The sequence below is a fragment of the Patiria miniata genome, unplaced genomic scaffold, assembly GCF_015706575.1.
Source record: "Patiria miniata isolate m_02_andy unplaced genomic scaffold, ASM1570657v1 HiC_scaffold_23, whole genome shotgun sequence".
In the NCBI taxonomy this organism is placed as follows: Eukaryota; Metazoa; Echinodermata; class Asteroidea; order Valvatida; family Asterinidae; genus Patiria; species Patiria miniata.
This window is the reverse complement of record NW_024037062.1, coordinates 988,656-1,013,221: the sequence shown is the minus strand read 5'-3', so window position 1 is coordinate 1,013,221 and position 24,566 is coordinate 988,656. Positions and strand designations below refer to the sequence as shown.

The window sequence follows — 24,566 nt, the reverse complement described above, 5'->3', positions numbered from 1 at the left end:
GATGTACTTAATTTGATTCGAGTCACTGCCTTATAACTAAACTCAACCATTCACTTCTTTAGAATGAGTCAATGTGACTCATGCCACTGCCTTAGAATGACTTAGCTTGAGTCAATGCCTAAGAACTATTTAAATGTAATCACTTACTTAGAACGACTCAACTTGAGTCACTACCTAAGAACACTAAACTTTACTGGAATTACTCCTCAGAACTACTCAAATTCAGTAGCTGCCATTATTTCTGAACAACTCGACCCGAATTTGAGTCACTCAAGTGCCTGTTTTTGAACGACTCCACCCGACTTAAGTCACTGTGTTCTTACAAAGCCTCAAGTTGAGTCACAGTATTCACGGACTCATTACAAGAATGCTGGGGTCTACCGGAGGAACACACACATTTTATACCCAAGGAGTCTATGATGCCAAATCGATACTTAATTAACATCTCTTCTTACCTAGGCATTGAATGGCATCCAATGAAGTCTACAGTCGCCAGAATTATCTCTCAGTGTACCATTCATTAATATGGTAGACATTGCGTTCAAGCTTTAGAGGGCGCTACTCCTTTCCACCATTATACTTGTCATCGTTTTACACAGTGAACATTTCCATCAAATTTTGTCATCATCTTTCTTTGAAATTAGGACAGCTGAGCAAAGATAGTGATTAATTTTGTTTTACTTCTGTCAAAGGATATTGAGGCGATTTATGATATATAAGAGCGTGAAAATGGGGATTGTTGTTATGAAAAGAGCAGAATCTGTATTGTTTAGGTCCTGCCGCCTCCGAGAGATTTTAGACACCGTTGGTGACGCTGTTCATAGTAGCCATTTTCATATCAGTTAGGTTTTTTTCTTTGCACAAACCTTGGTTTAACTCATACCTTTGGATAAAACCACCTTATTAGGGATAATTACCAGGTTAGACGGTTACATCAACCTGTGCAAACGGTTATGCTCTTCAACAAAGCTACTCAATGACCGATTCGGGAATGAGTACGACATCACTGGTGGCATGGGTCAATAAACTCAACAACCGGCCTGACATCCGAGACAAGTCATTGCTGGATTACTCCGATGACTGAGGAATTGTCGAGCGACACTGGACACTATATGGGCAAGCTAGGCGAACTGAACAATAGCAAAAACCATTCACATATTGTGGAGAAATTGCCCTGGGATCTTCGCCAGAGGGTCTTTCACATTACAATTGTTGATGGAAGAGCTCCAACCGTTGATGGTGTTGTGAAATTTGTGACAACTTTTGCAGAAAAAAGATAATGACCCTGTGTTCCACGTCTGTGCATGCGCGAAGTAAGTGCGCACTCAGTCGTCTGAATCGTGTCAGTTGGAAATGCATGAATATTTACATCTGATTATCTTTGGGATGTGATTGGTGGATGAATGAGTAAAGGTTCAAAGTGATTTCTTATTAAAATTATGTTATTTTCCCCTCATTTCCATATGTAAACATCGGGGCCCAATTTTATTTTAACATACAGATATCCCAAGATCTTACGAGCACCAGTACAACACCAGACTCAGCACACAAATAAAGTTGGCGAAAATGTACACTACTGCGCACAATACAATTGGCGAAAATGTACACTACTGCGCAATTTTTCGCGTGCGTGTTGAAGCGAAATTTCCCTCTCGGAGAAGCTAGCACGCTGGAGAAGTGAGACCGTGACACCTGTCCGACGGTTTTCACTGAGGACGCATGCGTGTAATACGCTGTGCACAATAATGCATACGGAAAGCCCAGTGTGATCAACTGAGCGTATCCATGAACAACGAGCACGTACACTGCAAGGGCGGATCCAGAACACAATTTGGGGGGGGGGGGGGCGGCAAAAAAAAATTGGTTCGGCCCCCAAAGAGTGGGTCAAAACAAATACGGCGTGGGCCGCGTATAAGGGCCCCTAATTTTGGAGGGAATCCAGATGCTCTGTGGTGCGATCTGAGGCAATTTCTGGCCACTTTAACACGCTAATGGTTGTGTACGCAGTGCCTGCCTTTATTGCGAAGTCACTTAAAAAATAAATGGGTTCGTTTGGGGGGGGGGGGGGGGGAGGAGAGGGGATCCGCCCTGGTGAGCCCGTGTGCCGTGCTCGAAAAAATACCCAACTATTCAACTAAGATTAATAAGTGGTTTTGCTGAATAATTTCGCTTTTCATGACTAATAAGTGTTCACCGAACTTTCTGTTTCTATAAAATACAATCTTGTAGCACCCGCATGTGCATGATGAATGAAACGCGGCTCTAGCCGTCTCCCTTCACATAGCCTTTCTTCAAGCCGCGGCTATAGTCGTCAACAGCCAGCGAGGTGGGGTTGACCCCAGAGGAAAAAGTTGCTTAAATCAGCAACGTCTCCATCCGTCGCAAAAGGCGACGCACGGCGCGAAGCACGACGGTGCGCTGCAACTGGCAACGAGAGGGGAATTTTTGACGACACACCGTGTCTTCAACATACATGCGACGTGAGTACACGACGCGTTGGCACGACGTCTCCGTTGCGTCGTGCCGTCGTGTCGCACCGCCGCTCCCGTACATTGCGCCGTACCGTCTCGCAGATTTTATGCCCGAACGTTGCCCCTTTTGTTGCGCATCTTGCTTAACGTTATTCTTGGCGTCGTAAGTCGTGTCGTGCGTCGCGTCGTACTTTGTGTCGTGCATCACGTTGTCCCTCGCGACTTGTATCGCGTTGTAACATCGCACTGTGCCCTCGTCAAGGTGGTTCCCATCCAAATGAGAACGCTCACGACGGCGCCTCTTCCATGTTGCTACTTCGCATGAAATGTCTTGAAGCAATCCAAAGAAACGCATGGTGATGGGGCTCGACACTACTTGGGTAAACTTCGACTATCCCTGTCAACCAGGCCCCTTACCTTTTTCCAGAGGGGAAATCATGCTAACGAGCAAAAATATGGGATAAAAAAACGAAGATTTTTGTACAAGCCTTTGCTTGACGCGTCTGGTGCACTTTTTAAAGAATAAAGTATAAGAACTCCCAGGACTTTAATGTTCAGTTTTTGTGCCTACATGGCAATCAACCCCCCCCCCCGGCCCCCTCGCCTTCCCCGTGGAAATGCATCATTTGACACCACTTTCTCTCCAAATCCTGACTTGAAATCGCCGCCATTGGTGCGTATCACAGACGGATTACACCGAGCGTTATGCGTACTCTGTGCTTTGCGCTTCAGCGAACTATACAAGTGAAATACAATGAATAACTAAACTTAATAACTAACTCGCTGTACAAAGTGAAGCCTGATGGGCGGATCCACGTTTGTGCACAAACAAATGGAAAACTCGAAATGTAGTACATCTTTAGTACGGCTTGAAAAACGATCCCTTTACAACATGTCTAAATAGCGCCACTTCCGGGCCCAAATGCATCCACAATGCTCAGAATTAGAAGCCCAGAGTCCGGGCAAGAGGTGCATTGTCATATCTCTTCAATTCCCCAATTTCATTGCTCTCAAAACTCTCTAGATCTAATATAGAATATTTTGAGGGTACAACTTTTATTCATGAGCTCGGCTTGGCCTATTTACTGGAGTGCAAGCATAGGCTGTACTGAATTGCAAACTGAAGCCTGCTGGGCAACCTCGTTTTCATGGGAACGATCTTGCTGCGCCATGTTGTTTACCATCATGCCTTGCGCGATCTAAACCACTGGTATTGTCTCATTTGAATGTGTCAAAAAATGGCATATTTAAACTAGGACTGCAGTCGATGTATCTAACGCGCGACGCCATGTTTAAAATGTTCAAAGTTGTTTTTTTGAAGAATCAATCCTTTCAAACACAAGGTTTCGACGTTGCGTTATTTAGCAAGGATTTGTATTAAATGTACGTACCTCTTTCGTCCCTTTACAACCGAAGATACAGGTTCTTTTGGGGCGAAAAACGAGGCTACCCAAATCCATATCGTACAGGCATCGCGCAAGAAAAAAAATGTTCGTACGCATGTTTGCACGTGACTTGACGTGCATAGCGCGCAAGCGCCCTATCCGGTTCGTTACATTGATATTTTATATCTTAGAGAGCGAAACGCTTGTTCATCTATTTTGTAGGTGAGATCTATTTTGAGATTTCATCTGTGTTTGGACCCAGGTTATATTGAGTGGTTTGAGAGGGCTCTTAATATAAACATACACTTAGACGATGAGGCTACACTTTTCGGCATAAGTAAAAAAAATCGTGGATTGCTCTCAACCTGATCTTTATTTTGTGTCGTTTTCACATTTATAAGATGAAGATGAACGATACCAGATCATCTCTTGCACTAATGAATCTTAATGCTAAACGTTATTTTAGTTTGGAAAAGTACATTTTGATTACAAATGGATCTACTGCAAAATGTCATACAAAATGAGACTCCTTTGAAGTACTGTGTCAAAACTTACTCTGTATTCCAAATGTATTATAGGAAAAGATATTTTGCGGCATTGCCTTGGTTTCTTAAGTAGTTTTTGTATAGTTGAGATGTTGCTTTGAGGTTGTGAATAAAATATTTCTTCCAGGGGAAAAAAAAACGAAAAAAAAAACGAGCGTCACATGACATTGGGTTTCGCTCTGTCATGATCGTCGATGAACCAACTCCAAACAATAACCATTGTTACGGTTACCGTGGAAACTATGTGACGACAGCAAGCGATATTCAAAACATAAGGCTCATCGTGCCAGGGAGTGGTGCTCTGCCCGTTTTGATCGCAGATATCAAAGTGAAGACCTGCTGGCTGGTTATGAGAAACCCGCGTAAAATGTGGGTCTACAATTGGACTCTGGGGCTTTTTAGTTCCTTCTTTATTCTACCTGTACGAGGGAAGACGTGTAGTGCCATGGTCCAGGCTGCACCCGGTGATGATCTGACCGCACTTCGTAACAAGGCTTTCGCGTCTTTCAGAGCCCAGTGCCGTGGTAAACAAGGTAAGTAATTCGACTCCAAAAAATCTGTTTAAAGTGCAACTATAGCAAGATGTCTTACAGGGAAATCTCAGAAATGTGGTGGTTGTGCCAAATTACTAACTTGAGTTTTTTTATTGCAATCATTTCATTGCAAAACTAGATTTCTAAAATGATCTGTTTGCTGGCGTTTTGCGATCCGTATGCAAATTAGGAGGCCACGTAACTATAGTGTTAGTCTCTATATCAGAATCAAAGTCGAGCTTCATCTTATCGAATAGACTTTTAAAAGACCGTGCAATGGAGTTTTTCCCATGATTCGAACTTCTTAAAATGCAATTACTTTTCGTATTCAGGCTTTTCCGCCAACTTTGCAGATTGGCTTTTCCGCCATCAACTGAAAGCCATTGTTTTTCTTCCCATTTTTTTTTTTTTTTTTTTGGTTTTTGCTTTTTTGCATAGTTGCGGAAAAGTCTTTGTCTATAATTATGCGTCAAGGAGGGCGCTGTAAGATTTCCCGGCTTAACATCGTATAGGGGTGCACCCAATCAAATAAATTCCAATAGACAACAGTGTAAATGCTCATACTTCAAAATTCTGTTAAAAATACTCAAAACTCTCACATGTGTTCAGGCTGCACAGAAAACTGATAATCAACATGTCATATTTCATTTTATTTTTAATTTTTGTGTGGTTGACCGATGACTTTTCGAGACATTCTCATCCAAAGAAGACGACCCCTAAAATTAATGATATTTCCCAAAGTGAAAAAGTAGCCATCTCAAAAAGGGATCCCTCCACAACATGGCTAAAAAAAGTCCGGGCCAGAGGTGTATTGCCATATCTTTTCAATCTCCCAATTCCATGGCTATCAGAACTCTCTAATATAGACGAATTTGAGTGTATAACTTGTATTCATGAGCTCGGCGGACGGATATTTGGTCTATTTACTGGTGTGCACCCATAGGCCTACTTGAAGAAAACCGGATCCGGCATAATATCCACCAGACATTTTTCCACGCATTTTCAGCTGATGCATTGCGTAGCGACATGAACACGGTTCTGCTTTTTCACAGTACATTGCGCCGATAACCATCTTTTCACGTTACGTTGTGTGATTTTTATCACAGTTTTTTTAAGGAAACATGTCATATTATTATTTTTAACGTCACTAACATTGTAACTAGTGTAGTACGGGGCCTGTAACTTCACATTTGCTATTTTTTAAAAGCTATTTTAATATACCCACCTTTTCAGATGAGTATACAAGACCATGCTTATTAAATTCTTGATTTTCATAATATGTCTGGGTCTAGTGTGCTTTATGCACTATCATACTATGTCTGGGTTTATTGTGTACTTCGTGCAATATCTTATTCCTGGTGGCTGTGTCATCTTTTCAGGTCAATCTTATCAATCAATCTTACTTAATTTCAGTGTGGCAATTTTTTCATTATGTTTTGTCATTTTGGCTGGACCATAACTTTTGCCTTTGTCTTTTTATATAAAAAAATGCTCTTTTAAAACGTACTTCATTAGTGTGTCCAATTAAATTGGTTTTAAAATACAAAATCATTAATCTAGGTCACTTTCTTTTTGACTAACCCAGTATAATTCAAGTTCACACAGTTATATTTGGTCCTTCATGAACATGCATAGACAGATACGCATCTTTCACACCTTTCAATGTTCAGACTTTTTTATTTGACAATCTCATTCCTGCAGCCGATTTCATGTAACCTTATGCGATGACAAAGAACACTCGGGCCACCATTTATTGTGTACGTTGCGCAACATTTCAGTCACGAAAATTTTAAGAAAGTTTCTCAGTACGTATGTCTGTGGATTGCTCAACAAATTATGGCATGACGCAGTTATTTGAGGTGGCTTTTACATTGTACTTGTGACAGAATTGTAAGTTCAGGGACGGATCCAGGGAGGGGAGGGGGGAGTTGAGGGTGCATGCCCCCCCTTTCCTTTAGATAAAACATTAAGATGTTCTCCCCACGTACACACGTGGTTCATGGTTCAAGGTTCATTTATTTCCACAGCATCAAATCTATAAATGACATAAAATAATTGCATAGCAGAAAAGAATTACAAATAATACAACAAAACTGATATTTTAGAGACACTGCAGAGGGGCCCATTAAGAAGTAGAGCTTTTAAGCATGGGCCCCAGACAGGCATGCTCATTAAGTCCAAACCAAGGGAAAGGAAGTAACTTACAATGAACACTATTGAATGGTCAGTCACACGAGGTAGGGCTCAATGAGCATGCTGTATTTAAAGTAATTACATAGAAAAGCAACATACCTTAATACAATACACATTCAGACGTAAACAACAGACAAACAAACAATACAATACAGATCATTTTAACTAGTCAGGTCAGCAATGAGCAATAAAATCATGGATATTCTACAATCTACATGTAACAACATATATCTACTAGCATGAATTAATAATAAGTTTGAATTAAGATTGATTTAAATAGGCGTTTATAAGTGGAAAGATTGGTAGAAGCTTGAAGTTGTGTAGAGAACGAATTCCACAGCTTGGATCCCTTGTATTCAACAGTATTTTGAGCAAGAGAGGTACGACTAAATAGAATATAAAAATTAGAAGCTTGGTGAGTCCAATGAGAATGAAATTCACTTCTGGCTAAAAATACTATTAATGGAAGATGGTAAAGTATTGCGAGAAGATTGATACATTAAAGACCCAAGCTGAACGTTATACATATCATTAAGTTTTAAAGTTTTATGTTTTATAAAAAGGGGATAAGTGTGTTCATAGAAGTCGGCAAAATTAATTACACGCAAGGCTCTTTTCTGTTATAGAAGTAGTCTTGTAGCAGAACTACTACCCCAAGCAAGTAAACCATAGTTAAGATGAGAGACAATTAGGGTGTTATTAAGAAATTCCAAAACATTTACAGGTAAAAGATGCTTGATTTTGTTAATACACCTACGTTTCTTGCAATGATTTTACATAAATGATCAACATGATTTTTCCATGTTAGCCCTGAGTCAATAAACAAACCCAAACATTTACAACAATCAGTTTTGATAATTACAGAATCAACAATCATAATATTACAGGGTAGTTGAACAACATGAAGGTAGTTTTGGAAATATTTAAGGATAATTTATTAAATCTGAACCAACTCGAAACAGATATATGTTCGGTGTTAACAGTGTCAGTGAGGTAATTGAGGTTGCTATGGGAAAAGAATAAAACAGAGTCATCAGCAAACAATATAAAGGAGAGAAAGTTAGAAGACTTTGTAAAATCATTAATATATATTATAAAAAGCAAAGAGCCTAAAATTGAGCCTTGGGGTACTCCATGTGTAAGAAAACTAGAGTTTGAGTTTAAGCCATTTATAGACACACATTGGGTTATGCGTGCGTATCGGCCCGATACGCTGGAATTACATATGGCACTATAATCGTTAAAAAAAAATATTTCATCTTGACATGCTAAATCTTGACGAAAAAGCCTAAACTATTGACGCATTTGTGATCAAAATGCACCAAAGCCATGCCGCTGTACGCGTATACGATGTTCCACGCGGCATAGCATGGCAGTGCAGTGCAGTGCCATCACCATTCACTGGTAGAACTGGAACCAGTGACTACGACCTACATAACGTGACAGGACGAATTTGGATCTTAGAAAATACCAAATAATTAATAAACATCGATGAGGAAGGAGAATTTATTCCAATTAATTCCCAGAACGTGATCTCTCTTTTCTGTGTATGTATTTTCCATTAAAATATATTTATAACGAGATTGTTCCGCTCATACGTACTTGATACACTGTTAGCGTGTTTCTGAAAAATGTTCGGCAACAGCACGTGGGTTCGTTGCCGAGTCCGCTACAAATACACAGTGCAGGTATGCACACTGATAGTGCGCCGTGTGCGCGAGGCGATATATGGCCACTGCTGGCTGGCGGCTGACGGTGACTAACGTTGAGCATAGTGGCGTGGAGGACTTCAATTCTCCATTATTTTTAAGAATCATCCACCTTAAATACAGGTTTTTCATATTAGGTGAGGCAAGTTTTTATCACTTTTGATGGACAGTCTCGATTACTTTTGTGGCGCGAATGAACATTATTAAGGCACAAATTATGCATGATTCCTTGTATGCTCCATTAATTCAATCAGCACAAAACATATTTTGGCGAAATAAAAAAAAATTCCGACCTAACGACCCTAATTTTGGAAGGTCATGTAATACGAAGCAGAATTTTTTTGTTTTTGCTTAATTTGTTTTAATTTGAAACTTACTTTTCATCCGAACTTTTCCAGTTCAGAAAATTGATATGTTTGTGAAATATTTATTATATTTTTATTAAAAAAAAAATGTTATCTATCTGCTCTGAATTTTGAGGAAAAATCTACCTCAAAGATACCAAGATTTGCTCTAAAAGGCACCAAAGAGCTTCTAAAGTTCACAATTTCGGGACCATTTAGTCGGCCCCGAACCCCACGCCGTAGCTTCTCACGTTGGTGTATCACGACAAAACTTCTCCTACAGGTTTAAAAAAATCACGCCCTTCACCCTTTGGAAAATCCTGGATCCCGCCCCTGAAGTTACCGCAAATAGTTTTTTAGATACTCAAATTGTTTTTACACTGATAGGATGTGACATATCATGGTCAATATGACATCAGGGTTTGTGGTAAAATATACACGTACTGCTTTAGCACAGGGTCTTTGTCTACACCAAGTTTCATTAAGATATAAAAGAATGGGGAAGTGACAGTATACATAAAACAGTGTACAGTGTCTGTTGGGGAAACCAATGGGCATTTTTACTTCAGTGTGAAGAAAAGCTTCTATAATCACAAAGATCAACTGTGAAAATTATCGGCTATTTTTAGCTGCTGGTGACAAAAGACTGTCGAAATATGCAATATTCCCAATGGTGTAATCAACTGCCAATTAGACAACAGCCAAAGCGGCGTTGTCAGGGAAACTAACTGGTAGCAATCCCTGACTTTGATTGCTTTGTGCATTCAAATGAGAAGGGTAAGCCTCTTTCATTTCGCGCTCTTAACCCTAAAGGGGCCGGGGCCGGAATCCGCACCCCCCCCCTCGACTTTTTCCGCGATAGCCTTTAAACAATTTTTTTCTCGACCCGAGCTGTTATGAATTTTTAGCCTCGAGCCTTGTGCATCTTTTGACACCAAAAATATAAAAATCGGACCAGGGGTTGTTGCACAGCGAAAAATTTCCGGCGCTACGCGCCGCGAAAACTGAATTTTCCCATATACGTCATGTACACAGAGCAGAATTACCATTCGTACATATGAATAACTAATTAGCCATAATTTCAAAACCCTTTGACCTATAGTCATGAAATTTCTTGGGTATGTTCATGATGAGCTGTTCTATGCATGTACCGAGTTTCAAAAATTTTCGTCACTCGATGGCCGAGATCTTGGGGGGGGGGGGGGGCGGAATCCGCCCCCCTCCCACCCCCCGGCTGAGAGATGGTCGAAATAACCCGGCCCCTATAGGGTTAAACCGTCAGTTGATGTTATTTCCATGCAAAACATGTTGTGGTTCTACACTCAAAATTCAGTTGCAATTACTGGCAGAAAAGCTGAGCAGTACTGAGGCTATCCTAAAAAACAATATATCCGTACACCTGAACATTCCTAATTATCAGAAACAGCATGGATGTGTTGAGCTTACTGCTTCTTATGGCTGGATTTGAAGTCAGTGTGGCGACTGTTTGCCCTGTGGGCTGGCACCGATATGGAAAGTCTTGTTAATTTGTGATCAAGGAACTAAATAGTTGGCACAAAGCAGAAAGCATCTTAGTCTAGGGGCTAGACGTTGTTCTTGTTTGCTACGCCGATAACCGGCCAACGCTATAATCGGCCACCGCGAGAGGGCGCTATCACGACAAACCAATATCACCCACGAACCTGTCAGAACAACCTCTAGGGTACTTGCTATTGGTCGTGTAATGCGCGCGCATCTGTTTTGCCTAATGTATGTAGCGCTCATTATATATGTTGCATAATTACCCCAAATACATGCATATTCATAGTCTAATTCCCTGACGTACCATGCATACCGCGCCGTATCCCGCGGATTGAATCATGATGTACAATATCTGTGTATACACGTAATAGTGCATGTGTACCAAGGTGACCGTTTTAGCCCATTTTCGGCTAACCTTGTCCGAATATTGTAAAAAAAACCGAGAGTTTGACAGAAAATTTTACAGAATGGATTTTTTGGGGGCAGATTTCAGACAGAATTCTGCAAAAATTGTTGTAAATTTGATTTGATGAGAACAGCAAATTTGAACAAAAACTGAACAAATCTGAACAACAAATTTGAACAAAAAATGATACATATTTGTTTAAAAAGCTTCAATCCTTTCAAACAAACCCTGACATAACAATAGGACAAGTTGGCTGGTCTTGGCAGAGTTGTAATGACTCGAGTTAATTACTCGACTCGAGTCCGACTCGAGTCACAATTGTTGGTGACTCGACTCGACTCGAGTCCCTAAGGGTAAATGACTCAACTCGACTTTACTGCGAGCAAATGACTCGACTCGACTCCAGTCCCTCATCAAAGGACTCGACTCGACTCGAGCAAAGGCTGATAATTAAGACTCGATCGAGTCCCAATAATAAAAAGCGCAACTTTGCGAAAAGTATTCGCAATGACTTACGGTGCAAAATGTATGCTCACTTTACTTTGCGAATAGCAGTCATGTACAAATATACAAGTGTCACAGACTCTCACCTCATGGTTCTAGAACGCACAAAATACCATCCGGGAACCAGATGGGTTTTTAGATGGGGTTATGCTCGAGAATAAGCTTTATGTGGCCTCTCTGGTCTCCCTTAATAAGTTTAGTCGGGCACCATTTGCAGTCATCAGCCGACATTTGAAGCAAAAAAACCAGGTAAAAAAAACCAAAAAAGCCGCGTCACCGCACAACTTTTTTGGGCAAGCTCCATACCAGAAACCGGAGACTTATTTTGTTGGCCTTATGAACAGGTAGATGACGCTGTCATTTTCAATGCAAGTACATGTACAAAACACAGTGGTGGTTGACATTTTCACAGCTGAGAGTGAATGACTATTTTGTGGGAGACTTGTTGTGAACTGCAAAGATTTGGAAGGATTTACAATATCAGGAAAACTCGCATTGTAGTCTGTAAGTACAAAATATATGGATGTTGTGACTGGTATATAAACATTAACAGTAATGTTTGCCCCAAAGTAACTGATGCACATACTGTTTTAGCATAGGGTCTCTTTCCATACCAACTTTCATTAAGATATGAAAGAATGGGTAAGTGACAATATACAGAAAACAGTGTACAATGTCTGTGCGGGATATATGGGCCTTTTTGTCTTATTCTAAAGAAAAAGCTTCTATAATAACAAAGATCAACAGTGAAAGTCATCGGCTATTTTTAGCTGTTAATTAATAGGGAACAACTGTCATAAAGTGCAATATTCTGAACAGTGTACTCAACTCTAACTACACAACGCCCAAAGCAGCGTTGTCAGGGAAACAAACTTTAACAATCCTCCACTTTGATTGCTTTGTGCATTCGACTGAGAAGGGTAAGCTTCTTTCATTTCGCGTTCGTTATTAACTGCCAGTCGCTGTTGGAAATTTCCATTCAAAACACATTGTGGTTCTACAATAAGAAAAAAAACAATGTCATCTTGACGTCATTTCGGATTTTGCAAAACATATTATCTACTTTCCCTCCAAGTTTCATGACCTAACAAACCAATTACAGAAAGAATTTTGAATTTACTATGTTGCGTTCATTAGATATGGCAATGAACTTCAACATGTACAAAATCCATATAAAATCATATTACATCATTTTAATGTCAGCTTCAGTTACAGCACATCCCGATATGTGTATAAAGAAAATTTCGACCAAATCTGCCTTGTAGTTCTCTAGATATAGGCCATTAAAAAATGCACCTGTGGTGATGTCACTTGGCAAATGATGATGTCATCATGACATAAACTTGTCGAGACACAACTTTGCAGTAGGGGCTATGTCTGTGCTAACTTTGAATGATGTATGACAAAGATGAAAGTCAAAAGTTGCGTCCAGAAAAGACGCGTACAGAGTCTATGGTTTTGAGATACAACAAAAAAGAAAAGGAAGGAGAAGAAGGGACAAATGTGTTGGTATACCGCTATAACGTCCTAATCCTCCGCTGTAAAAGATGATAACTCCCTGCACTTCTAGTACATTTTTTATACAAAGGGCGAGTTTCATCTAACCGAATCATTTCAGCCACGTACAGCATCAGAGATTTATACAGGTTGTTAGCCATTGATTGATCAGTACCAATTAGTTTGATCGCTAGTTTAAATTAGACAATAGCGAGAGTAGCATTGGGGGGGGGGTTAACAATGTCTTGAAAAGGGCACTTGCACATCCAGGCTGAAATGTATATACAGACACATTTTTTCTCAGTACAATTGGTCTCCGTAAAATCAAATTAAAAGGGGGGGGGGGCGGGGGGGGGGGGTTGGGCTGGTACCATCTGTCTACGGGGATGCTGTTTTAATCGAACATTATGCGCACTAGAATAACGGATGTATTTTCCGTTTAGGGCGATACATGAATACAATTCTTACGAAGGCGCCCCCATACAGCCGATGGCACAATGGCATGACTTTTTGTAAAGTTACAACTGATAATGGGGGGGGGGGGGGGGGGGAGCCGAGCCCCCCCCTAACAATTTTTAAAGTGGGTGGGGGATATATGTCCCCCTACGTACATTTTTCATCCCCGTATGAAAATTGTAGCAAAATTAAGCTCAGAAAGGCTGAGTCAATGACTTCAAACTCGAACAAACAATGTTTAAAAGATGATGTTTTACTCACAAAAATGTGTTTACATTGTTAAAAACTGCCTAAGATCGCAACACAGATCGTCTAAAATTCATGAAATAACGTAATAATTTATTCCAAGTTGCACCTGACCAAATATTCAAATATTCAGTTTATGAAATGTCTGAAAGATGCATATCTTGCACACTGATAATGTCTTTCACTCCTATTCAAAAAGTATCATTTTAGTAAAAAACTATAATATGATTTACGCTAAGATAACTAAGAATTTTATAGGAATACAGACATGCAGGAAGTTAAGATATGCTTGACAGAATGTTAAATATTATGTTTGCTCATTAATGAAAATAAATGTCCGATCAACCCTTACTGTTGGTTCAGACGAAATTCAAAGAACAAGACGATACTTTCAGAATGCTAGAATAATGAAATTAAATTGTTCTTTTTGATGGTCGAATGACGGTATGCGTGATATTTTCATTTTAATCTAAAATGAATTCACCATAGGTGTTAAACTGAGTGAAAAATTGATAAAATTGGCCGGAGAAACATATATTATAGGTTTTCCCGGCGAATTTACGATTTTTTCTAATCAGATTCATTATCAGCCATTCAATTTCGCGTGAGTTTTGCACATGTGGTCCAATTGGGGTTTCTTTTTCACTTGGGGTTCATTCAATTTCATTTTTAGGCAGCCAAGATTTTGCTGTGAATGTTCGTTTTCGTTTTCGGGCAGCCCATTTCTTTTTTGGTGCACTCAAGACTTAACTTGTAGCAGTCTAAATTTAAGTCTTTGCAACCTTTTGACGGTTGACGCATTCAAATTAGCGAACCTTTGTGCGCTTATAACGTATAACCATGCTTTTCGTATCTTATTCGCTTAGGGCAATCGCTTTCATCGTTTGGTCATTTAAATTAGTAAGATTTTTTAATTGATATTTTTCCTATTTTTCTCCGAGGTTCATTTTCCACCCCCCCCAAATCTTGATAACTGTAAAATGTACAATGTTACAAATCTATGGTGGCTTTAAAGGGACATCGCACATATATATTGACGCCAATATTGACGCCAATATTCACGACATGGCCCCCATGTCGCAAATATTGACGCCAATATTCACGACATGAACCCAATTCGCAAATATTGACGCCAATATTGACGCCAATATTCACGACATGGTCTCCAAGTCGCAAATATTGACGCCAATATTCACGCCAATATTCACGACATGTAGCCAAGTCGCAAATATTGACGCCAATATTGACGCCAATATTCACGACACGGTCTCCAAGTCGCAAATATTGACGCCAATATTGACGCCAATATTCACGACATAGCCTCCATGTCGCAACTTTTGACGCCAATATTGACGCCAATATTCACGACATTGCCCAAGTCGCAAACCCACTCAGGCGAGAATATTCTTCTTTTTTAGCAACCTAGGTATGCAATTCAAGCAACTTGTCTGGCGCACCCCACTCTACAGCACACACGTTTTAATATTGTGTTTGTGTTGACGCAAACTTCCTTCGCTGCAAGGACACGGACGTCCAATCAGTGTGACCGTAAGGTCAGAGCCAAATTGTGCTAAATGCACATAAAAAATCTGTCAGATTTATCAAAAATTTGCCAAATTTCCCAGAAATACTCGAAATACACTATAAACACTTAAAATCACATGTAGATTGGTAGTATTACCTTAATTAAGGTTCAACTCACATTATAAACAATCTATAGTCACATAAAGATGTTATGAAATTATCCCGTAAATTTCGGGCAAAACGTGGATCCGGCCACGACGACGTTTCCAGTGAACTTCAGCACCTAGACCCAGAGTTGTAACGAGTCACTGATTGTTGTGACTCAAGTCAAGTCGAGTCATTTTAAAGAAGTGACTCGAGTCGAGTCGAGTCATTTTAAAGAAGTGACTCAAATCGAGTCGAGTCATTAGGTCAAAAGGTCGAGTCGAGTCGAGTCGAGTCAAATATTTAGCTCGAGTCAGTCCGAATCACGATTATTTGAACACTATGTATACCAAAATTTATAAAAGGAGGCCATAACTTTAGCGAGCGTTCAAATCCAAAAGTTTTATAAGAAATCGCCCAAAACCAACGATGAAACAGCGAATTAGTAAATGTGTTTAAAAATCTGGTTCCTGGATAGTATTTTGTGCATTCTAGAACCAAATTAGGTGGGAGTCTTTGACACTCGTATATTTGAACATGACTGCTATTCGCAAAGTAAAGTGAGCATACATTTTGCACCGTCATTGCAAATACTTTTCGCAAAGTTGCGCTTTTTATTTTAGGGACTCGATCGAGTCTTATTAGCCTTCGCTTGAGTCGAGTCGAGTCTTCTGATGACGGACTCGAGTCGACTCGAGTCATTTGCTCGCAGTGACTCGAGTCAAGTCAAGTCATTTACCCTTAGGGACTCGAGTCGAGTCGAATCACCCAAAATTGTGACTCGAGTCGGACTCGAGTCGAGTCATTGATCTCGAGATCAATGACTCGACTCGAGTCTGACTTGAGTCACAATTTTTGGTTACTCGACTCGAGTCCGACTCGAGTCACAATATTTGGTTACTCGACTCAATTCCCTAAAGGTAAATGACTCGACTCGACTTAAGTCACTGCGAGCAAATGACTCGACTCGACTCGAGTCACTGCGAGCAAATGACTCGACTCGACTCGAGTCCCTCTTCAGAAGACTCGACTCGACTCGAGCGAAGGCTAATAAGACTCGATCGAGTCCCAAAAATAAAAAGCGCAACTTTGCGACAAGTATTTGCATAGACCGGCCAACCTGTCCCATTATGCCAGGGTTTGTTTGAAAGGATTGAAGCTTTTTTAAACATATGTACCAAATTTTTTGTTCAAATTTGCTGTTCAAATTTGCTGTTAATTTTTTGTTCAAATTTGCTGTTCTCAGTCATCAAATCAAATTGACAACCATTTTTGCAGAATTGTGCCAGAAATCTGCCCCCCAAAAAATCCATTCTGTCAAATTTTCTGTCAAACTCTCGTTTTTTACAAAAATTCTGTCAAAGTTAGCCGAAAATCGGCTAAAACGGTCACCTTGCGTCCAATGTACATGTACATCCATGGTTCGCGCTGCGCCTCACGACGAACGTTCAGCCAGAGATAGGTGGGTCTGGGTGCCAGACTGTGTGGGTAACGGACACCCCAAGAAGCTGTGAAAAAAATTCACGCCTGAGTGGGTTTGCGACTTGGGCCATGTCGTGAATATTGGCGTCAATATTGGCGTCAATATTTGCGACTTGGGTTCATGTCGTGAATATTGGCGTCAATATTGGCGTCAATATTTGCGACTTGGAGACCATGTCGTGAATATTGGCGTCAATATTGGCGTCAATATTTGCGACTTGGAGACCATGTCGTGAATATTGGCGTCAATATTGGCGTCAATATTTGCGACTTGGGTTCACGTCGTGAATATTGGCGTCAATATTGGCGTCAATATTTGCGACTTGGAGACCATGTCGTGAATATTGGCGTCAATATTGGCGTCAATATTTGCGACTTGGAGACCATGTCGTGAATATTGGCGTCAATATTGGCGTCAATATTTGCGACTTGGCTCCATGTCGTGAATATTGGCGTCAATATTGGCGTCAATATTTGCGACTTGGCTCCATGTCGTGAATATTGGCGTCAATATTGGCGTCAATATTTGCGACATGGGGGCCATGTCGTGAATATTGGCGTCAATATTGGCGTCAATATATATGTGCGATGTCCCTTTAAAGCCACCATACAAATCAACTGATATGAGGGAAACAAGATGCAACGAAATAATGAATTGAAAGGTACGAAGATAATTTCTTTTTCACTGTTGATCTTTTCTACTTGTTTAAACGTTTGATCAAGGGGCTTTTTTACGTTGACGATTTCTTCATCGGGACACGTAATATGTTTCGAAATGCGGGAACACATCTCTTGCGTTAATTCTTAAGTGTTTTCTTACGTATGTCTGACCGAACACTTACCATATTTATAGGGCCCATGCACAGTTTTCAATGCAATACATCTTTGTGTCTCATTTAACCTCATTTGCAAGTTTTATTTTCCATTTTGAGGGGTGTTTTTGATGCCTTCTCCGTATTTATGCTAATGCAAAGTTTCATATTCATTAGAAACCCGTGATGGCATTCCGAGCATGATTAATGTTACACGACTATTTCAGCAAAAAAAGTTGCTAGAATTTTGGATATTTTGCTGTCATAAATTTCTCTTATTTGGTGATTGTATGGTGTGTCAGTACATGGCAGTAAGCAATTGACCATCCCTTTCCCACAAATGTTTTCAATTAGCAAATTTTGGATGAATAATTTGAAAGAAAAAACCCTAAACTGAACAGTGTCTTTCTGAAATGACATCACAGCATCAGCGTTAAGCCCCTGTCACACTTTTGCGTATCCTAATTCTTTATGAGTTCCTTATCAAAAATTTTCAATACGCAGCCGTACGCTCAATTTACGTCGAAATGTTTGATCACTTTGACTTATGTGCGACGCACATCTAGCGTACAAGTAACGAATTCAACGCATCCATTGCGTACGAGATGCGTAGAGTTGCGTATGCAGTGCACAACATTATTTTTCGGGCTGCGAATAGGTCAGTATGCAGTGCGCATGCCCAGCATATTCCGGACGCACCCGACTTATGCCAACCGCATGCTTGACGCACTTCTGAGCGTATTCCCGCCGCATTTCCGCCGCTCGCCGTTCAGCGTGCGTGGCATCTGCGCTGCAAGTACGCTATGTATACGTCCAATACAGGTGGCTTATATGCTGACGGGATGCGTCACGAACACATAGCGTACTCGTAACGCACTCGACCGATGCGTGACCGATGCGCTGCGTATTTATAACTTATGACCTGCGTAACAGCGTACGCAGCGTAGTTTTGTGCATGCCCAAAACTATCCTGCGTACTGGGTCGTACCATGCGCATTCCTGCGTACATAAAACTTACACAAAACGATAGAAATGCATATGAGGTGCGTATTGTGCGTACGACTGCGTATGAAAAAAAATGTCAATGCGCAACTCATAAGGAATTAGGATACGCAGAAGTGTGACAGGGCCCTAGTCCGGAAAAACATGGACACTTTTAAATGCCTCAAGAAGTGCACATTTGCAATAAGATTAACCCAAAAAGTGTTGTCAAATGTGTAGTTTAACATTTCACACACTTGCGCAAAAAGAATTCCTGAGAAAAATTCATTGCACATACCCTTTAAGAAAGAAAGTCAATCTACGGTTTGAAGTCATCAAATATGATATACGCTAAGGAATACGGACACGTATTAAGTTTTAAAAGATGTTTGACAAAATGTGAAACACGTTCACCCATTAATGAAAACGAATGCCCGATCAACCCCTTACTAATGGTTTAGACGAAATTGAATGAACAACGCGATACTTTTAATATGAATGCATCTTTGATGGGGACGAGTGAAGCTAAAAGGCTATAGAATGCTCGGATAGTGAAATTGAATGATTCTTTTTGACTGTCGAATGCCGATCTGCATGATCTTTCAATTTCAATCTAAATCGAATGAGCCAGGCGTTAAATTGAATGAGAACTTGGTGAAATTGGCCGGGAAAACCAATATTATAATGTCTTACCGTTCTTAAGAAAGTAGGGGGTGACGGTCGTTTACATCGCGTGGATCGAACGCGGCGGACATTTCAGCCGTGTCCATTCAATGTACGGTACTCGTTGCGCGAGTGTGGCAAATAATACACACGGCACAAATAGTGTTTCTCGCGCGTCCGCAAAATGCAATGCACTGGTAAGACAAGTGCGGCAGAATTCAAGACCAGCACCCAACAGCTCGATTTTGTCTTTTAAAGGAATGTTATGGTGTCGATATTTATATCCTTTTTCTAAATGCTCTCTCCAATTTTGTTGCCCAACTTGGCGCATTCAAGAACGTAATATCCCTTTAAAAAATGCCGGTTTCAGATATCGTTTACCGCGCTACGGCCGGGATTAATAACAACTAGCGCCTTGACCAAGGCTAGTCTTTAGTCAGCGTACAGCAAATAGTCATCTGATATTCAACAATCAGTCGTCGGACCTCCGCCCAAAATTTGTTAAACGTCAAATAAAATGGCGGCCGTGTGAAGCAATTTTAAAGGAAAACAAGCTCTCAGTGGACTGTATAGCTACTTTGAAATTGTAACTGCAATATTCCAGGTTATTTCATAATTATTCAATGAATTTTCTATTTACAACTTTACACACACTGCCTCGGTATTATAATCTCGTTTATGTGATGATTAAGGCATAAAACTGGCTAAGAAAAGGACTCTTCTTATTTGGTAATGACCACTTGAAAACAACGCCTTCAACACTCAAGTTTCGTTTAATGGATGATACGACGCATCGCGAGTTGCGACGTGTTACACGTCGTAAATTGAGTTGCGACGCGTCGCATCGTTTAGTTAAATCGGGTACTGGCCCTTTTAACTAAGGGGTATTATTCGGCCTGAAATTCACGAAATTATTATGTTGTTAGGGTTGTTTCTTTATACTCTTTCAAATGTCTTCAAAGGAAACTAACCTAATGTCTTACCGTTCTTGAGAAAAGACGGATGAATATATGTTTACATCGCACGCGGTGGACTTTTGTGGCATACATATACGTATTTCCCGCCGTTTCCATTCAATGTACCTTACACGTCGTGTGTGCGTCACATAATACACACAACACCAACACAAATGTTGTTTCTTGCACGTCTGCAACAAGCGCCCGAGTATTTTCGAGTACAATTTCTGTTTAATTAACTGCTAATTGCTTATTAAAAACTTTTAAATGAGTTGATAATTAATATCAATTTCTTTCATTTCGAAAACTTGAAATTCAACGACGATTTTGTGCATCAAGTATACTTGGATCGTACGGGCGAACTTTGCAGCGTCTTGTACTATTTTGAATTTAACGACCGTATGTTTATACGAAGCAATTGATGTATCTAAATATTTGATCAGAACATTAAAAGCTATTAGTGATTAGGTGATGTCGGAAACGAAGCCGAGCTTTAAAAAAGGGCCATCAATGTCGTCATTTTTACTTTTAGCCACAGAGGCTGCCTGACCTACAATTTTAGACGTGAGCGTGGGGAATAAATGTCAGGTCTGGGAATCAGACTAGCGCCCAACGGCCGTGCACTGACCCACACACAGTCATCACGCCACACTGAGACACAGCAAAAGTACCGTGGAGATAAACCATTTTTATTTACGTCATGTTCATAAATTTGATTTTTAAAAACGATCATGTTGAACTGAGAGATTTTCTTTAAACGACTACGGAAAAAAGATTAGACCTTCGATGATCTTTTTTGGAAATAAAAACGAAATGTTAAAAAAGCATTTCCACAAAAAAATCTTTTAAGCAGGAATTATAGGGACGTCATGACGATTGTACGATACACTGTAAGTGCATGGACCACGTGTCGGCGTACAGGACTCACTGCATGACAGAACGAAGCAAATACAGACTCTTTTATAGAATTTGCCTTTCAATACTGTACATTTGGTATGGAACAAGTGCTCGAGTTAAGACCGTAGAAAAAAAGAAAGCGTACAAATAACGACTTTAAAAGGGATATTTCTATTATCACCATTTTACACAACCCTTTTTTTACGAATGGAAGAGGCACACAGAGGCACACAGACCATCGTTCATGATCTTCACGGAGCCCCCTCTGCCCTCCCCCCCCTTGGTGACGACTCAAATCCATGGCTCAAGCTAAAGAGGGCAAAACTCGAAAGAGTGTCAAGCTTCAGTTTGATGTAACATTTGTGATGTAATACATCAACTTTGATGACCCCCCCTCCCTCATCTCCCTAAACACGAGCCAGTACATCATAAAAAGTCAGGGGAAAGTGCCCAGAAAATCCTTCAGATTGAACCACAGAGCATCTAAAATCCAAAACTTTTTCGGGGCCCTCAGGCGGCCCCTGACCCCACGCCTTCAGGGGTTCGCGCTCACCTCTCGCATATAAAAAGAGATCTCGCATATAAAAAGAAATCCACTTTAGGATTTAAGGATCCCCCAGGCTGGGATCTGGGAATGGGCCTGAACAAGGTATGCCCACAGGTACTGTGGGCGTGTACACGCAGTTTTGAGACGAGCATGTCCAAAACGTTTTCAATATGACAGGGCCAATTTTGACGATTTTCTTTAGTTTGAAGTTGAACTTATCCCACTGAAAAATTAATTCCATTCAAAGTAATCAACATATTAAACCATAATAATACATGATGTGGGGGAATAAGAAATAGATTTAAGGGATCTTTTGGGGCGGAAATTACCATTAAAAAAATTCTGTGACGGTCCGTCGGCAAATTTCGTGATTCGACACCCCCCCCTTTCAAAATGGCCAAAAACGCCCATGGACGATACGCTTGTCAACTTAATCGTCTAGCGTTGGGTCAGACAAAGATTATTGGCAAAGATTGTTAAACATACCTCGAAGTCCAAATTTGAGCCAGATCTCCTGCAATATGGCTAAATCGTTGAATGCAGTAAGAAATCTTAGGTTTTTTGTTGTTGTACAGGATTCGCTGCAGCATGGTGTTATGATAAAATTACTGATAACACCAGTCCATGGATACAGGTTGACTTCGTTGGCACAGTCACCATCACTGGTCTGATCACCCAGGCGAGCGGAGATTACACATATTGGGTGACGGAGTACCAAGTGACGTACAGCGAAGATGGTCAGTCCTGGAATAACGTGACTGATGCAGACGGCACACCAATAAAGGTATATAGTCAGGTTGCATACGGTTGGAATCGTGACCAACTGGTCCAAAGCACCAAACCTGGCATAAAGATTCTTATAGCCCTAGAGAAAGTATTAAGAAGGGGTGACACCTGCAATTCTTTTGGGAAGAGTGCCTAATTTGCATATTAAGGCGTTAATCCCTGTCGTGTATTTTATTTATTCCCAATTTTGGGTAGATCTATTTTTTTTCCATTTTTGAAAAGTATATTTTGGGGATTTTACTTACATATCCTTACTCACTTTTTTTTTTTCAAAGAATATCGGAGACTTGAAGATTATGAAGACATAATAAAGATCCAAAATGGCTCCCTTTAGGGGCCTATACCCTAAGGTTACGCGCATTTCCTTTTCCTTCAGATATCATCAAGTAGTCTTGCCAAATCTAAGTATTGATGAGCTTCAAACTCACAATGTTACTTAATGACACAGTTATCCTAACAAAAACGAATGGGAAATCATGTATAAATATAAATCATCTTGATATTTAGCCAACAAAAACCAAAAAAGGGGGAAATAAGGTGTCCGTAAATTGGGCTAAAAATTACGCAAAACCTGACAAGGGGGACTTGATCAAGCTCCCCGTTTTTGTGTTCTGACATAAATATCACAATTTTTTTTTAGCTGGTTTTCTTTTTTTTTGGGTTGATGTCAGAACTCTCTAACATTTATGGAAATACTTACTGAGCAAAATATCTTTCAAAAATCATCCGGGGGGGGGGGGGGGGCACGGTGCCCCTGCCCCCCCTCCCCCCCCCCCCCTCTGGATATGCCACTGGACATAATGAATCAATTCGAATGTCTACAGCATGAACACACCATTCTTCTGTTTTGTGTTTTGAACAGTTCCCTGGTAACAAGGACATGAACACACTGGTTACTACTCGCCTGCCGTTTGCCTTGCGCACCAGAATCCTGCGCATTCACCCAACGGAATGGAACAACTATTGCTGCATGAGGTTTGAAGTGATTGGCTGCTATTAAGTCAGACTCATTACATTGCCGATGAGTGAGTCAAGTGATTTCAACGTCAAAAGGTAGCTCTGTCGTAGAAAAAAAACCGAACATATTCATGCTTGTAAATACCGGCTCTACTCAAGAATTATTCGGTAGCTTGAATGAAATTTGATGAATATTTATTAGTTCTTTTTTTTTCTTCTTAAAATTTGTGAATGTACATTACTGATGCATTTAAAATGCATACTGGTTAATCGTTAGTCAGTGTGTACGTATATATAATTAGCTGATTGGTAAGACTTAGAGTGAAAACAAACCCTGGGAGTACACTTTAAAAAGAAAGGCAATTCTCCAAAGAAATCTTGACCGTCCTAGAGCAAGCTTGCTTTTTCCTGTGTACTTTAAGGACATAATATAAGTTAAGAACATGACAACGAATAAGAGAAATGTTATGTACGAATTGAAGAAAGAAATATTATGTGTTAGTTGCTAGAAGGTACGGTGTTTTTACAAAGAATTAGTATGGGAGAAATTATTGTCCTGAAATTTTGTAATTCGGAAAAAAAGCATTTGAGAAACACTCGCTCTATTTATTTCATATCAAGCCCAAATCTGGGGGCGGATGAAGCCCCTGAGCTTCTGATAATGTTATGATACCAGTAAAATTGGGCCCAAAGAAAAGAAAAATAATTCTAAAGTTCCTATATTCTCAAACAGTGTTATAGAATGGCGGGGAAAGTATCGTAGATTTCACAATGTTCAGGGCGGGGGGGGGGGGGGGAGGGGGGAGGGGGGAGGGGGAGGGGGGAGGGGGGAGGGGGGAGGGGGGAGGGGGGAGGGGGGAGGGGGGAGGGGGGAGGGGGGAGGGGGGAGGGGGTGGGTGGTGCATGCCCCGGACCCCCAGCATTCACTATGCTATATCCGCCCAAGAAGCCGTTTGTATTAGCAAATGTATATGTCAAAAGACCTTTATCAAGGGTACGCCATCTTG

The 24,566-nt window shown here is 40.5% G+C and overlaps 1 protein-coding gene across 1 annotated transcript; it reads left to right on the top strand.

Annotated features, from left to right (window-relative positions):
• Nucleotides 1-4,846: 4,846 nt before the first annotated feature.
• On the top strand, nucleotides 4,847-24,346 carry LOC119731351 (lactadherin-like). Its single transcript, XM_038204530.1, has 3 exons — nucleotides 4,847-4,934; nucleotides 22,392-22,600; nucleotides 23,465-24,346. The coding sequence occupies exons 1-3, from the start codon at nucleotides 4,847-4,849 to the stop codon at nucleotides 23,600-23,602; spliced, it is 435 nt and encodes a 144-aa protein (XP_038060458.1). The 3' UTR covers nucleotides 23,603-24,346.
• The last annotated feature ends 220 nt before the right edge of the window (nucleotides 24,347-24,566 follow it).

Excerpts from the sequence above, each read along its gene's own strand:
- LOC119731351 (XM_038204530.1), top strand. The coding sequence starts at position 4,847 with ATGGTCCAGGCTGCACCCGGTGATGATCTGACCGCACTTCGTAACAAG. Across the intron at positions 4,935-22,391 it reads CCAGTGCCGTGGTAAACAAG|GATTCGCTGCAGCATGGTGT; the intron begins GTAAGTAATTCG and ends GTTGTTGTACAG. Across the intron at positions 22,601-23,464 it reads CAGACGGCACACCAATAAAG|TTCCCTGGTAACAAGGACAT; the intron begins GTATATAGTCAG and ends TGTTTTGAACAG.